Source organism: Oncorhynchus keta, chromosome 35 (assembly GCF_023373465.1).
Source record: "Oncorhynchus keta strain PuntledgeMale-10-30-2019 chromosome 35, Oket_V2, whole genome shotgun sequence".
In the NCBI taxonomy this organism is placed as follows: Eukaryota; Metazoa; Chordata; class Actinopteri; order Salmoniformes; family Salmonidae; genus Oncorhynchus; species Oncorhynchus keta.
Genome location: NC_068455.1, coordinates 37,278,700 through 37,293,525, shown reverse-complemented (window position 1 = coordinate 37,293,525; position 14,826 = coordinate 37,278,700). Strand labels below are relative to the sequence as shown.

Genomic DNA, 14,826 nt, shown 5'->3' with positions numbered 1-14,826 from the left:
ACGAGGCAAACTAGGAATGGGAGGGTCATCAAATAAGACTAGTTTGTAATACGATCTATGCAGTATCATTGGAGTAAATATCATATCTGAAGCAAATACAATATATTTCTGTCTCATTCAACCTATACTTAGCCAGGTAAGTCAATGACGACATGGTCTGCTTGATTCCTTTAGCCAGGATAGTATATTCAGTAACACTTGCCACTGTTTTCCAGGGAGACCTGGGTTCCATCGAATCAATAAAACATACACATCACATAAAGGTTGACTAGATAGAAACACAGTAGACACAGTAGCATATATACAAAATCACAGGGCACTCTGTCTGTTTCCTAGTACAGGCTGGAACAGGATACAAATCATAACCAAAGATAATACACACTAACACAAGAGAAATGAGACCGCTGCATACCATTTTCGTGACACTTCCTGGAATTTAACCGGCAGATTTCCTTTCTTTAGAATCCCAACATACTGACCACATACTGCACCACTCCAGCCCAGTTGACCACTCGCATATCAGCTGCAAAAAGTTAATGTTGATCATCTTTTTACTTCCGGCTAAGCTGGGATAAGAGTCATAACGCCGCCAAATCCAACAATGTGGGGGGAAAAAAACGACCTTCACAGAGAGACAGACAGTCTGTGTGTGATGTATGTGTGTATCTGTATATGTCTAGCCTTGAGTAGACTATCAAACAAACTGCAGTACGTCGCTTCAGGGCATAAATCCATTTGTACTGCCAAGTACAGTGCGGCATATAGGCTATTGTGAAAGAGCTTTGACATAGCAAACAACTCACGGGAATGAATGATCCAATGAGAATATATGGACACGGATATCTGCCTAACAACCCCACCCTTCCTTCCTCAATCAAACTGGAGCAAGTAAGTAGTCTGAAAACCTCTTTATCAATATAATAAGACCATGGACAGGAGAGCTACTTTCAGTTGGACTGAGACAAGGAAAGAACACATCTCTTGTGGTTGTACGTAACACAGTATGGACATTTGCATACTTGCAAATCGCAGCATGTTTCGGTTGTGTACAGCATAAATGTTTTGACCAACTCTAACACATGCAAGGGCACACGTTTGGACCCTTTCCCTTTAAATTGACACAAGTTGAATGATTTGCTGCTATTGTTTCATATGGACCTGTGCACATCCTTCATTCAGAAGTAGAAATGGTTTTAACAGAGAAGAGTCTGGATCTCAACAGGACTTTTAGCTAATACAAAATCCTGTTGAAACCAGAGCTCATTGTTCCTTTGTTTCCAAATGGCCTCAGACAGGTCAGGAAACACATGAAAGGAGAAACCACAGACGTTGTGCTTGCAGTACTGTCTTCCAGGTTATGTTCCAAATTGTGAGCCGAGCATAGAAATAAAAGTCTACCCCAGTAACCAGGTTTTTTTCTTCTTGAATGGCTGAATGGGCTCAATTCTGCACTTGTGAAAGTTGGATGAATATTAATAGAACACAGAGTGAATCCTACCCCATTAATTACTCCAGGATGGAGAACAGGTTGGACAAGTCTGTGTCAATGGAGAATAACACAGTAAGAAATTCAATTCTAAAGAATCATTTCTAGCATGCCATTTCACCGAGGATATCTGTGGCATCTTGTAATTTGACCCTTCGCCCCTTAATGATTTCTATACAATTTGACAGGATGCTGATAAAGAACTTACAGTCTTACATTGATCTTAAAACCTCTAAGCATGGAATAAATTCTCATATCGATTGTTACTCCAAAGCCAAATATTGCGTAATGCAAAGCTTTAGTATAAACGGAGTCATAAACTGTTATTGAGGGATCTGTCTGAAGAATTTCAGTTGCCGCATAAAATGTTTATGGGCAGTTAGAATCAATAACACCACAGGTGGGTTCCAGATACACACATTCTGCACCGGCCTGTGCAAATGACACAATCAAAATGGATTTCCGTGGGCATTTTAAAGATATTCTGCGGAGAATTTGTGTATCTGGAAGGTATCCTATAACCACACTACCTCTCCTGCAGCTGATACCCTGCAAAATGAGTCAATACTGCCCTCCTATGCACCCTTTTTACATGACTTATCAGCCAGGCTCAGTGCAAGCAGTAACAATCAGTTGTATGGGTAAATGTCTCTAAGCTAAGAGACAGATTCTGTCACTCTCAAATGATTTGAAAAAAGTTTCACTTTGAAACATTTTTTAATTTTTTTTATCAAGTGTTATCAAGTGAGTTGGATATTAATCTAACCACTCTGAAAGTCCTCTATTTTTGACATATACTTTGGACAATTGTAGAACTATGGTAAACATGTACGGTACAGTATGATTAGCCACTATGTATACTATAGTCACACTTCATCATTCATCTCAACATCATTCTTAGATGAGTCTGTCCTAAGGCTAGCTGGCGCCATTGGCTAAAGGGGATCCTAATAAATGAAATCAAACAATCCTAAAGGAGTCCAGATTGTCCTCACAGAAGGTAAAGAGGGGGTGGTTTGAAAGTAAAGCAATTCAGATATAGTAAATAATGGATATTTCCTGATTAGTTCTCCACAACACAAAAGTGGACTCCTATTGTACACTACTATATTGTGACGTACCTTATTTCTGGACTTGGTGGAGCTGAGGCTGTTGAAGGCTGACATGTCGAAGCTGAACATGGAGGTAGCATCCCTGTCTCTCTCCGTCCTGGTGCTGTTGACGCTGTACTCTGTCGACACACTTAGCTGATCAAAACTCCTGTCACAGAGAGAGAAAGATAGGTACTGTTAGGCTTAGAGCAGGCAGATCTTCTCACCCATTACCACTGATAAACATGTAACTATGTTTCTATCCTGCGCCTACTCGCTCAGCCTCTCTTTTTCTTTCACATCCTTGGCCTTTGACCCACATTCTGTCACACACATTCACAGACCCATGGCATGGCTGATAGTCCCACCCACATGTTGTTGTTATCCCATTAATGTTATATGACCTTGTCAAAGTGAAAGGTACAAAAGTCCAGTCACCTCCCTTGACTGCTTGACGCTCTGAAAATAACATCAGCTGTAAAACAGAAAAGTATAGTTTTCTTAAACGTCAACTAATCCAAGAACGAAACGACAACCCTCGTGTTTCCTGTTTCAACTATGGCATCTGTTGTTCTCTTCACACACTGTGTACATACATGTACTGCAGTACAGGAACAAACAAAACCAAAAACATTTCCTCCCTCCAAATGGGGTGAGTTCATTAGAGCATTCATTGTAAGTGTTGACACCTTGATCATGCTCGGCAGACGACAAAAATTATAGCAGAGACAAATGGGACACTGGTCAGACGACATTCACTCCACACGGCTTAGTCACACCAATGCGTGTGTGCAGCAGTTAAGACTACACCGCGTGGATTCTGGGACATGTGTGTGAAGAGACACTGGTCTGTTTTCAGGAGGTTTTGGCTGTCATCACTATACCCAAAGGCTTTTAAGTAGACTCTGTGTTGTCAACAGAAGCAGTTAGGCTAGCTCACCCACTGTGGCATCCCATTATAGTGAGCTACGGTCATCACTCCCCGGAATGCAGAATGGTCAACAGCATTCCATTGTAGATACGTGTGCAACATCCGGGGTGTTTAAAGAGGAGTGAAATGTTCAGAAATAATTCAGCAATGTTGAAGATTAATCCAGTACCTAGAGAAACTTTTCACATCAATCAATACGATAATCGTCTACACTATTCACTTACATTTGTATCTTCTACGTTCGGGAAGTTTCAACCACCTAAACCCCTGCCAAGTGAAAATGGCTGGTCATGTGAATTTTTCACCACAAGAGAGCGCTATGTTTGTTCCAAGATAGCTGGAAATCACTGACCAGCATCTTCTAGCTTTATTATACCATCTCTGCCCACAAGAGGGTGTATCAGATTACATTTTCCTGACTGATGTTGACTGATGAATCATACAGAATAATAAAACACACTGCCATTCTATAGAATCTATTGTTTCCCCGTGGCATATGTTTAGTTACCCTGGTCATGCCAACTTTGCCAGTCTCTTTAGTTAATGATTTACTGGTACAGTGACGTTGGGTAAACTGTGCAGAAAGGTGTGCTACAACATTCAGTCTATGAGCCATGAATTGGGAAGGAACCGGGGATGTTTTTAATTCATGGGACATCATGCATGAATGGTGTTGATTTATGAATTTGTTTTCTGCAAAACGATGCTCAGTTTGCAAGACTTCCACAGAGGAAGCATCCAGCGCAGATGCATTCTCTTCGTGAAGACGTCTGGCAGAACATGACATCTCACACACCACGGCTTGATATGAAAAGATCTGAAAGGATGACAATGCATATGAATGCTAATTGCTTCCATTAGTTAAATAATGGATATTCACTATTACACAGGCCCATCCAATGCAACAATGCAACAACTATGCACTATAAGTTCATTTAAAGACCACAGAAACCACAGAAACAATTTTGCAGTTTGCAGACTCTTGACACAAAGCCAAGGCCCAAACCAACCAGTTCCAACCTGCCTGGAGTCTTTCTCTGTTACATTTACATTTGAGTAATTTAGCAGATGCTCTTATCCAGAGTGACTTACAGTTAGTGCATTCATCTCAAGATAGCTAGGTAGGACAACCACATATCACAGGCATAGAAAGTACATTTTTCTTCAATAACGTAGCTGTCAGCAGAATCGGAGCTAAGAGGCGGGGGGCAGGGGGGTCAAGTGCAAGTGCTGGTTAAGTGTTCTTTTTTTTCTTTAAAAAAATGGGGGGGTCAAGGCAAGGAAGAAGATTATTTGAGATACTGCTTGAGGAGGTAGTTTTTCAGATGTTTTTGGACTCTGCTGTCCTAGCTTCAGGGGGAAGCTGATTCCACCATTGGGGTGCCAGGACAGAGAAGGGCTGAGCGGCAGCTGTCCTCCCATAGGGGTGGGAGGGCCAAGAGACCTGAGGTGGCAGAACGGAGTGCTCGGTTTGGAATGTTGGGTTTGAGCATAGCCTGAAGGTAGGGAGGGGCAGTTCCTCTTGTTATGCCATGCCAACTGATGTCACCCACACAGTACAGGGCTGTGGAGATAGCACGTCTTCAGACCAGGCACAACTTTGCATAACAAGAGGAACCGGGTAGACTCTTAGATAAAAAGGTGCTTTCTAAAACCGGCTGTCCCACAAACGAACCCTTTGAAAAACCCTTGTTGGTTCTACAGAGGGTTCTACATGGAACCCAAAATTGTTCTACCTGGAACCAAAAAAGGGTTATCCTATGGGGACAGCAGAAGAAGCTGTTTGGAACATTGTTTTCTAAGAGTGTAACATTAACAGTTTCAATAAGCTTTCCTGTAACACCAGCATTAATGTAACTGTTGTACAGTGTTTTAGACATATATGAAGTTCAATGAACACGATACACTTACAATGGCAACACAGCACAGCTGTTTTGTCAAAAAGGCAGTGTATCATGCATGCACACACACACACACTGGACAGCTTGGCACAGCTTGCAGCTTGGCACAGTGCGATGCCACGACAATGCCAACTTGCCTAGGTTTTTCAAAACAGTCACATGAATCGCATCACTCGTCACACAGAAACAAACACACAAACATGTTTTAATAAACATATGCATGGAGAAAACATGTGGACCCTGTGGGACTTCATAAAGTCAAACAAGGGATGGAGGGAAGTCAAGGCCTGACTCAAACCCTATTCTACAAGTTATGAGTGGGGCTGGCTGGGTGACTCACCAGTGGCTGTTGATGAAAGACATGTTTGTTTTTGCCAGGCCCAATCTAATGCAAACTCTAAAACACACTTAAACGGCTCTGGTTTGGACAGCAGCTTACAATGGTAGCTGAATGATGCATGTGCTTAAGTTTAATAGACAGAGAATATGAACATTAAACATTATATATCACTCTGTGCACATACTGTACATTACGCAACTATGCATAGTTTAGCAGAAAGCTGGAAGCTTTTGTCCAGAATAGCAATGTACTATATCAGTTTCAGGGCTCCAGACTAGCATTTTCAGTTGGTTGCACAAGCCCATGATTTGGTGACACCCATAATTGTTTTGCTATGCTTAATTAAGAGGTTTAATAGACTTCTGAAGTGGCATTCAATGTCATGATTCAAGATATTTTTAGGTGCAACCTAAAATCCAGGGAATTTTCCTGGGAGGTTTTAATAACGTTCTGACAATGGAAATTGCAGGTTATTTGAAGGTAATAAAATGATGTTCTGAGAACATGTTTCAATAAAACTTTTAACAACACTGCTAGCTTAGTTTGAGTTAACTGTTTTGAACTCAAAGCACAGATAGGACACATAGAAATGTATTTGCTTGGGCATTAATCATGCAAAAACATGTATTTTTTAATTGTGGCATGTGAGATTCAAACCTATGATCGTCTTCTGTTCTCTATCCATGGAATAAGTCCACTACACCACCAGGATGGGGCTACCATGCCATGTTTTTATAACTCATACAAAGCTGTTTATTTTAGTCTATTCAAACAGACCCTATTTCAAAGGAAACAAGCGATCATTAAGACCAGGTGTGGCCAATGTGTGGGCGCGGCAAACACAGCTGAACACACTTAACAACATTGAGGATAGAGAGAGTTTTGTTGATGCTGAGAACAGTGAACAGTATATGTTTTTAAATGTAAAAAAATTAGAACTCTGAACATTACGGAAGTTTTCTTGTTTTTTTTTATGGAAAGTTTTCTTAAGAAGCTAAAACAAGAAGCTCCCGCGCTCAGGTCTGTTCAACACTGGTCCGACCAATCTCATTCCACGCTCCAAGACTGCTTCCATCACGTGGACTGGGATATGTTCCGCACTGCATCCAACAACAACATTGACGAATATGCTGATTCGGCGAGCGAGTTCATTAGAAAGTGCATTGAAAATGTCATTCCCATAGCAACGATTAAAACATTCCCAAACCAGAAACCGTGGATTGATGGCAGCATTCGCATGAAACTGAAAGCGCGAACCACTGCTTTTAACCAGGGCAAGGTGACCGGAAATATGACCGAATACAAACAGTGTAGCTATTCCCTCCGCAAGGCAATCAAACAAGCTAAGCGTCAGAAAAGAGACGAAGTAGAGTCGCAATTCAATGCTCCCAGGCAGACTAAATAACTTTTTTGCCCGCAACAATACAATACAGTGCCACTGACACGGCCCGCAACCAAAACATGCGGACTCTCCTTCACTGTAGCCGATGTGAGTAAAACATTTAAACGTGTTAAACCTCGCAAGGCTGCAGGCCCAGACGGCATCCCCAGCCGCGTCCTCGGAGCATGCGCAGACCAGCTGGCTGGTGTGTTTATGGACATATTCAACCAATCCTTATCCCAGTCTGCTGTTCCCACACGCTTCAAGAGGGCCACCATTGTCCTTGTTCCCAAGAAAGCTAAGGTAACTGAGCTAAACGACTACGGCCCCATAGCACTCACTTCCGTCATCATGAAGTGCTTTGAGAGACGAGTCAAGGACCATATCACCTCCACCCTACCTGACACCCTAGACCCACTCCAATTTGCTTACCGCCCAAATAGGTCCACAGACGATGCAATCTCAACCACACTGCACACTGCCCTAACCCATCTGGACAAGAGGAATAGCTATGTGAGAATGCTGTTCATCAACTACAGCTCAGCATTTAACACCATAGTACACTCCAAGCTTGTCATCAAGCTCGAGACCCTGGTTCTCGACCCCGCCCTGTGCAAATGTTAGTGGACTTCCTGACGGGCCGCCCCCAGGTGGTGAGGGTAGGTAACAACATCTCCACCTCACTGATCCTCAAAACTGGGGCCCCACAAGGGTGCGTTCTGAGCCCTCACCTGTACTCCCTGTTCACCCACGACTGCGTGGCCATGCACGCCTCCAACTCAATCATCAAATTTGCGGACGACACTACAGTGGTAGGCTCGATTACCAAAAACGACGAGACGGCCTACAGGGAGGAGGTGAGGGCCCTCGGAGTGTGGTGTCAGGAAAATAACCTCACATTCAATGTCAACAAAACTAAGGAGATGATTGTGGACTTCAGGAAACAGCAGAGGGAGCACCCCCCTATCCACATCGATGGGACAGTAGTGGAGAGGGTAGTATGTTTTAAGTTCCTCGGCGTACACATCACAGACAAACTGAATTGGTCCACCCACACAGACAGCATCGTGAAGAAGGCGCAGCAGCGCCTCTTCAACCTCAGGAGGCTGAAGAAATTTGGCTTGTCACCAAAAGCACTTACAAACTTCTACAGATGCACAATCGAGAGCATCCTGTCAGGCTGTATCACCGCCTGGTACGGCAACTGCTTCTCCCACAGCCGTAAGGCTCTCCAGAGGGTAGTGAGGTCTGCACAACACATCACCAGGGGCAAACTACCTGCCCTCCAGGACACCTACACCACCCGATGTCACAGGACGGCCATAACGATCATCAAGGACAACAACCACCCGAGCCACTGCCTGCTCACCCCGCTATCACCCAGAAGGCGAGGTCAGTACAGGTGCATCAAAGCAGGGACCGAGAGACTGAAAAACAGCTTCTATTTCAAGGCCATCAGACTGTTAAACAGCCACCAATAACATTGAGTGGCTGCTGCCAACACACTGACTCAACTCCAGCCACTTTAATAAAGGGAATTGATGGAAATTGATGTAAAATATATCACTAGCCACTTTAAACAATGCTACTTAATATAATGTTTACATTGCTTCCGGGTTGGAGCGAGCGGTCGCATCGCACTTCGCTCCGCAGGTAGTATAACTTTTTCATTACATTTCATTACATTTCATTATAGTACAACGGTTGATTTGTCTAATCTTAGCAATTTCTTCTTAGCTAGCTACATAGCCGTCCTTGTATCAGAGATAATTGCATAATTATCGTATTTCGTCGCCCTAACGTAGCCTTCACTGCTATTCGCCCAGCAGCTAGCCAGCTAGCAAACGCTAGCAAACACCCACAGATTAGCAGCACTGTAGTGCTATTACACTATTACACTCAACTGAACGACTTGATTAGTTTAGTGTTAGCTAGCTACATAGCTGTCTTTGTATCCAAGATAATTGTGTAGTTTAGAGTGTGTAGTCTTGGAGTGATTATCTTAATTTACCGAGGTTAGCTAGCCAGCTATTTGTCGTCCTTAACGAAGGATACTCTGCTAGCTAGCCAACAGCTAACAGCTAGCCAACGTCTACTGAATAGAACTCAACAACCCGGTCGCATTCACAGGTAGTATCACATTTTCATTTCATTTCATTACAGTACAACGGTTTGATTTGTTTGATCGTAGCTAGCTACATAGCTAGCTACATAGCCGTCTTTGTATCAAAGATAATTGTGTAGTCTAGAGCGATTTTCTAGGTTAGCGAGCCAGCTATCGTCGTTCTTTTAACATAGCGTAACGTAAACAACACTGCTAGCTAGCCAGCTAGCCCCGAATAGCAGCACTGCAGAAACTATTACACTCAACGGAACGACTTGATTAGTGTAGTGTCAACAACGCAGCTACTGCCAGCTAGCCTACTTCAGCAGTACTGTATCATTTTAATCATTTTAGTCAATAAGATTCTTGCTACGTAAGCTTAACTTTCTGAACATTCGAGACGTGTAGTCCACTTGTCATTCCAATCTCCTTTGCATTAGCGTAGCCTCTTCTGTAGCCTGTCAACTATGTGTCTGTCTATCCCTGTTCTCTCCTCTCTGCACAGACCATACAAACGCTCCACACCGCGTGGCCGCGGCCACCTAATCTGGTGGTCCCAGCGCGCACGACCCACGTGGAGTTCAGGTCTCCGGTAGCCTCTGGAACTGCCGATCTGCGGCCAACAAGGCAGAGTTCATCTCAGCCTATGCCTCCCTCCAGTCCCTCTACTTCTTGGCACTGACGGAAACATGGATCACCACAGACAACACTGCTACTCCTACTGCTCTCTCTTCGTCCGCCCACGTGTTCTCGCACACCCGAGAGCTTCTGGTCAGCGGGGTGGTGGCACCGGGATCCTCATCTCTCCCAAGTGGTCATTCTCTCTTTCTCCCCTCACCCATCTGTCTATCGCCTCCTTTGAATTCCATGCTGTCACAGTTACCAGCCCTTTCAAGCTTAACATCCTTATCATTTATCGCCCTCCAGGTTCCCTCGGAGAGTTCATCAATGAGCTTGATACCTTGATAAGCTCCTTTCCTGAGGACGGCTCACCTCTCACAGTGCTGGGCGACTTTAACCTCCCCACGTCTACCTTTGACTCATTCCTCTCTGCCTCCTTCTTTCCACTCCTCTCCTCTTTGACCTCACCCTCTCACCTTCCCCCCTACTCACAAGGCAGGCAATACGCTCGACCTCATCTTTACTAGATGCTGTTCTTCCACTAACCTCATTGCAACTCCCCTCCAAGTCTCCGACCACTACCTTGTATCCTTTTCCCTCTCGCTCTCATCTAACACCTCCCACACTGCCCCTACTCGGATGGTATCGCGCCGTCCCAACCTTCGCTCTCTCTCCCCCGCTACTCTCTCCTCTTCCATCCTATCATCTCTTCCCTCTGCTCATACCTTCTCCAACCTATCTCCTGATTCTGCCTCCTCAACCCTCCTCTCCTCCCTTTCTGCATCCTTTGACTCTCTATGTCCCCTATCCTCCAGGCCGGCGCGGTCCTCCCCTCCCGCCCCGTGGCTCGACGACTCATTGCGAGCTCACAGAACAGGGCTCCGGGCAGCTGAGCGGAAATGGAGGAAAACTCGCCTCCTGCGGACCTGGCATCCTTTCACTCCCTCCTCTCTACATTTTCCTCCTCTGTCTCTGCTGCTAAAGCCATTTTCTACCACTCTAAATTCCAAGCATCTGCCTCTAACCCTAGGAAGCTCTTTGCCACCTTCTCCTCACTCCTGAATCCTCCTCCCCTCCCCCTCCTCCCTCTCTGCAGATGACTTCGTCAACCATTTTGAAAAGAAGGTCGATGACATCCGATCCTCGTTTGCTAAGTCAAACGGCACCGCTGGTTCTGCTCACACTGCCCTACCCTGTGCTCTGACCTCTTTCTCCCCTCTCTCTCCAGATGAAATCTCGCGTCTTGTGACGGCCGGCCGCCCAACAACCTGCCCGCTTGACCCTATCCCCTCCTCTCTTCTCCAGACCATTTCCGGAGACCTTCTCCCTTACCTCACCTCGCTCATCAACTCATCCCTGACTGCTGGCTACGTCCCTTCCGTCCTCAAGAGAGCGAGAGTTGCACCCCTTCTGAAAAAACCTACACTCGATCCCTCCGATGTCAACAACTACAGACCCGTATCCCTTCTTTCTTTTCTCTCCAAAACTCTTGAACGTGCCGTCCTTGGCCAGCTCTCCCGCTATCTCTCTCTGAATGACCTTCTTGATCCAAATCAGTCAGGTTTCAAGACTAGTCATTCAACTGAGACTGCTCTTCTCTGTATCACGGAGCGCTCCGCACCGCTAAAGCGAACTCTCTCTCCTCTGCTCTCATCCTTCTAGACCTATCGGCTGCCTTCGATACTGTGAACCATCAGATCCTCCTCTCCACCCTCTCCGAGTTGGGCATCTCCGGCGCGGCCCACGCTTGGTTGCGTCCTACCTGACAGGTCGCTCCTACCAGGTGGCGTGGCGAGAATCTGTCTCCTCACCACGCGCTCTCACCACTGGTGTCCCCCAGGGCTCTGTTCTAGGCCCTCTCCTATTCTCCCTATACACCAAGTCACTTGGCTCTGTCATAACCTCACATGGTCTCTCCTATCATTGCTATGCAGACGACACACAATTAATCTTCTCCTTTCCCCCTTCTGATGACCAGGTGGCGAATCGCATCTCTGCATGTCTGGCAGACATATCAGTGTGGATGACGGATCACCACCTCAAGCTGAACCTCGGCAAGACGGAGCTGCTCTTCCTCCCGGGAAGGACTGCCCGTTCCATGATCTCGCCATCACGGTTGACAACTCCATTGTGTCCTCCTCCCAGAGCGCTAAGAACCTTGGCGTGATCGTGGACAACACCCTGTCGTTCTCAACTAACATCAAGGCGGTGGCCCGTTCCTGTAGGTTCATGCTCTACAACATCCGCAGAGTACGACCCTGCCTCACACAGGAAGCGGCGCAGGTCCTAATCCGGGCACTTGTCATCTCCCGTCTGGACTACTGCAACTCGCTGTTGGCTGGGCTCCCTGCCTGTGCCATTAAACCCCTACAACTCATCCAGAACGCCGCAGCCCGTCTGGTGTTCAACCTTCCCAAGTTCTCTCACGTCACCCCGCTCCTCCGCTCTCTCCACTGGCTTCCAGTTGAAGCTCGCATCTGCTACAAGACCATGGTGCTTGCCTACGGAGCTGTGAGGGGAACGGCACCTCAGTACCTCCAGGCTCTGATCAGGCCCTACACCCAAACAAGGGCACTGCGTTCATCCACCTCTGGCCTGCTCGCCTCCCTACCACTGAGGAAGTACAGTTCCCGCTCAGCCCAGTCAAAACTGTTCGCTGCTCTGGCCCCCAATGGTGGAACAAACTCCCTCACGACGCCAGGACAGCGGAGTCAATCACCACCTTCCGGAGACACCGGAAACCCCACCTCTTTAAGGAATACCTAGGATAGGATAAGTAATCCTTCACACCCCCCTTTAAGATTTAGAGGCACTATTGTAAAGTGACTATTCTACTGGATGTCATAAGGTGAATGCACCAATTTGTAAGTCGCTCTGGATAAGAGCGTCTGCTAAATGACTTAAATGTAAATGTAAATACCCCACATTACTCATCTCATATGTATATGTATATACTGTACTCTATATCATCTACTGCATCTTTATGTAATACATGTATTACTAGCCACTTTAAACTATGCCACTTTGTTTACATACCCTACATTACTCATCTCATATGTATATATGGAACTCGATACCATCTACTGCATCTTGCCTATGCCGTTCTGTACCATCACTCATTCATATATCTTTATGTACATATTCTTTATCCCTTTACATATATATGACATATTTACGTAGTAGTTTTGGAATTGTTAGGTTAGATTACTCGTTGGTTATTACTGCATTGTCGGAACTAGGAGCACAAGAATTTCGCTGCACTCGCATTAACATCTGCTAACCATGTGTATGTGACAAATACATTTGATTTGATTTTGATTTAATGTTCTCAGAACAATTTGAGAACATTACTTTAGATAGAACTAAGAGGAAACATGTAGGAAACGTTATGCTGAAATATTGAAATTCTCATAGAAGAACATTGTTTCTTTACGTTCTCTGAAATATTTGAGAACATTCCCACTGTCAAAGAAGTTGGAGAACGTTCTTAGAACATTACCAACATTTTATCAAATGTAACCATGTTTGAACGTTTAGGAAACGTTCTGTTAAAGTAATGAAATAACAAGAAAATGACATTATTTTCTCAAGTTCCTTCAATGTGCTGAGAATGTTCCAAAGCCAAGCAACTATCCTGCAAAATAACCATAGGATAACCACACTCTCACCAAGCTATAAGAAACATATGGTTCTCAGAACATTGTGTGCTAGCTGGGTAGCTAGATAATTAACTCTAAACATAATACCCACTGCTGGTAGCCATGTAACAATCTAACAGTAAATGTAATGTCCTAAAAATACTTCTCAAAGCCATATCAAATATCTTAGTTAGTAAAATAATTGCTATAGAGCTCACTATTAAATTATACCTACAGAAAGATGAGAATATTCTCTCTTTATTAGTGACAACATCAGTTGCCTCCAAAGCTGTGTTTTACCCGCAGTTGGATTTTGAAACATTATAACCTACAATCACAACCATTTTTGATCATCACAGAAGTAAGCTCCAGTGAAACAGATACGGGGCAGCGGAGCGATTTTCATTACAGTAAAGAATGAGGATAATGCACATTACTGTTTGACCAAATCATAGCCAAATCGTAGCCTAAAATATAGGACATTTGGAGTGAGGTGAGCGTGTAGAATGTGCAGCTCAGTCCGATACGACTAATAAAAAATTTAACTGTCACGGCTCTCGTCGTAATGAGGATCGGACAAAAGCGCAGCGTGGTCAGTGTTCATGATTTTATTTGATCACAAAATAAACAAGAGGGAAAACCAAAACTGTTCTGTAAGGTGCAAAAACAATACAGAAAACAACTACCCACAAAACACAGGTGGGAAAAAAGTCTGCCTAAGTATGATTCCCAATCAGAGACAACGATAGACAGCTGTCCCTGATTGAGAACCATACCCCGGCCAAAACATAGAAATAAAGAAACTAGAATGCCCACCCTAGTCACACCCTGGCCTAACCAAAATAGAAAATAAAAGCCTCTCTATGGCCAGGGAGTGACAGTAACTGGCACAGTTAGGACTTAATTGTCACAGTCGAGTGATTTCTGACTAAATTGAAGCAATACAACAGTTCTTGGGATAACTGTTGGCAGCAGAGAAATTAGACTGGTTGTTAGTAAAACCAAGGGGGAAGGGCTAGAAAAAACATCTCGTTCAAACAGGCAGGTCTGTATGTTGCAATAAGTCCTGTATTCACTGCAGGACAACAAAGAGAGCTTTATTTCCCCAGAAGATGACTGGTGTCAGCGTGATCCCTAGGTCTTTATTGAATACCACTCTGTGGGTCTGTGTGTATACAGTACGTACGATATGTGATTTTGTCTTTGTATATACAGTGTTCAGGGGGATGAGGTTCAAAGCAGGGTTATGTTTGCATTATAGTCCTCTAGAAAGACTGTGTTTGCCCAAAAGTAGCTAGAATACTTATTGACTTCTAACCAGCCCCCCCCTCAA

At 44.6% G+C, this 14,826-nt stretch overlaps 1 protein-coding gene across 1 annotated transcript in view; it reads right to left on the bottom strand.

Moving 5' to 3' along the window:
• The window catches only part of LOC118368459 (uncharacterized), a 56,121-nt gene that overhangs the window by 28,791 nt on the left and 12,504 nt on the right, over positions 1 to 14,826 (bottom strand). Inside the window, exon 2 of the mRNA XM_035752580.2 lies at positions 2,608 to 2,746. Within this exon, the coding sequence (XP_035608473.2) occupies positions 2,608 to 2,746 (139 nt within the window). The remainder of the gene's footprint in view (positions 1 to 2,607; positions 2,747 to 14,826) is intronic.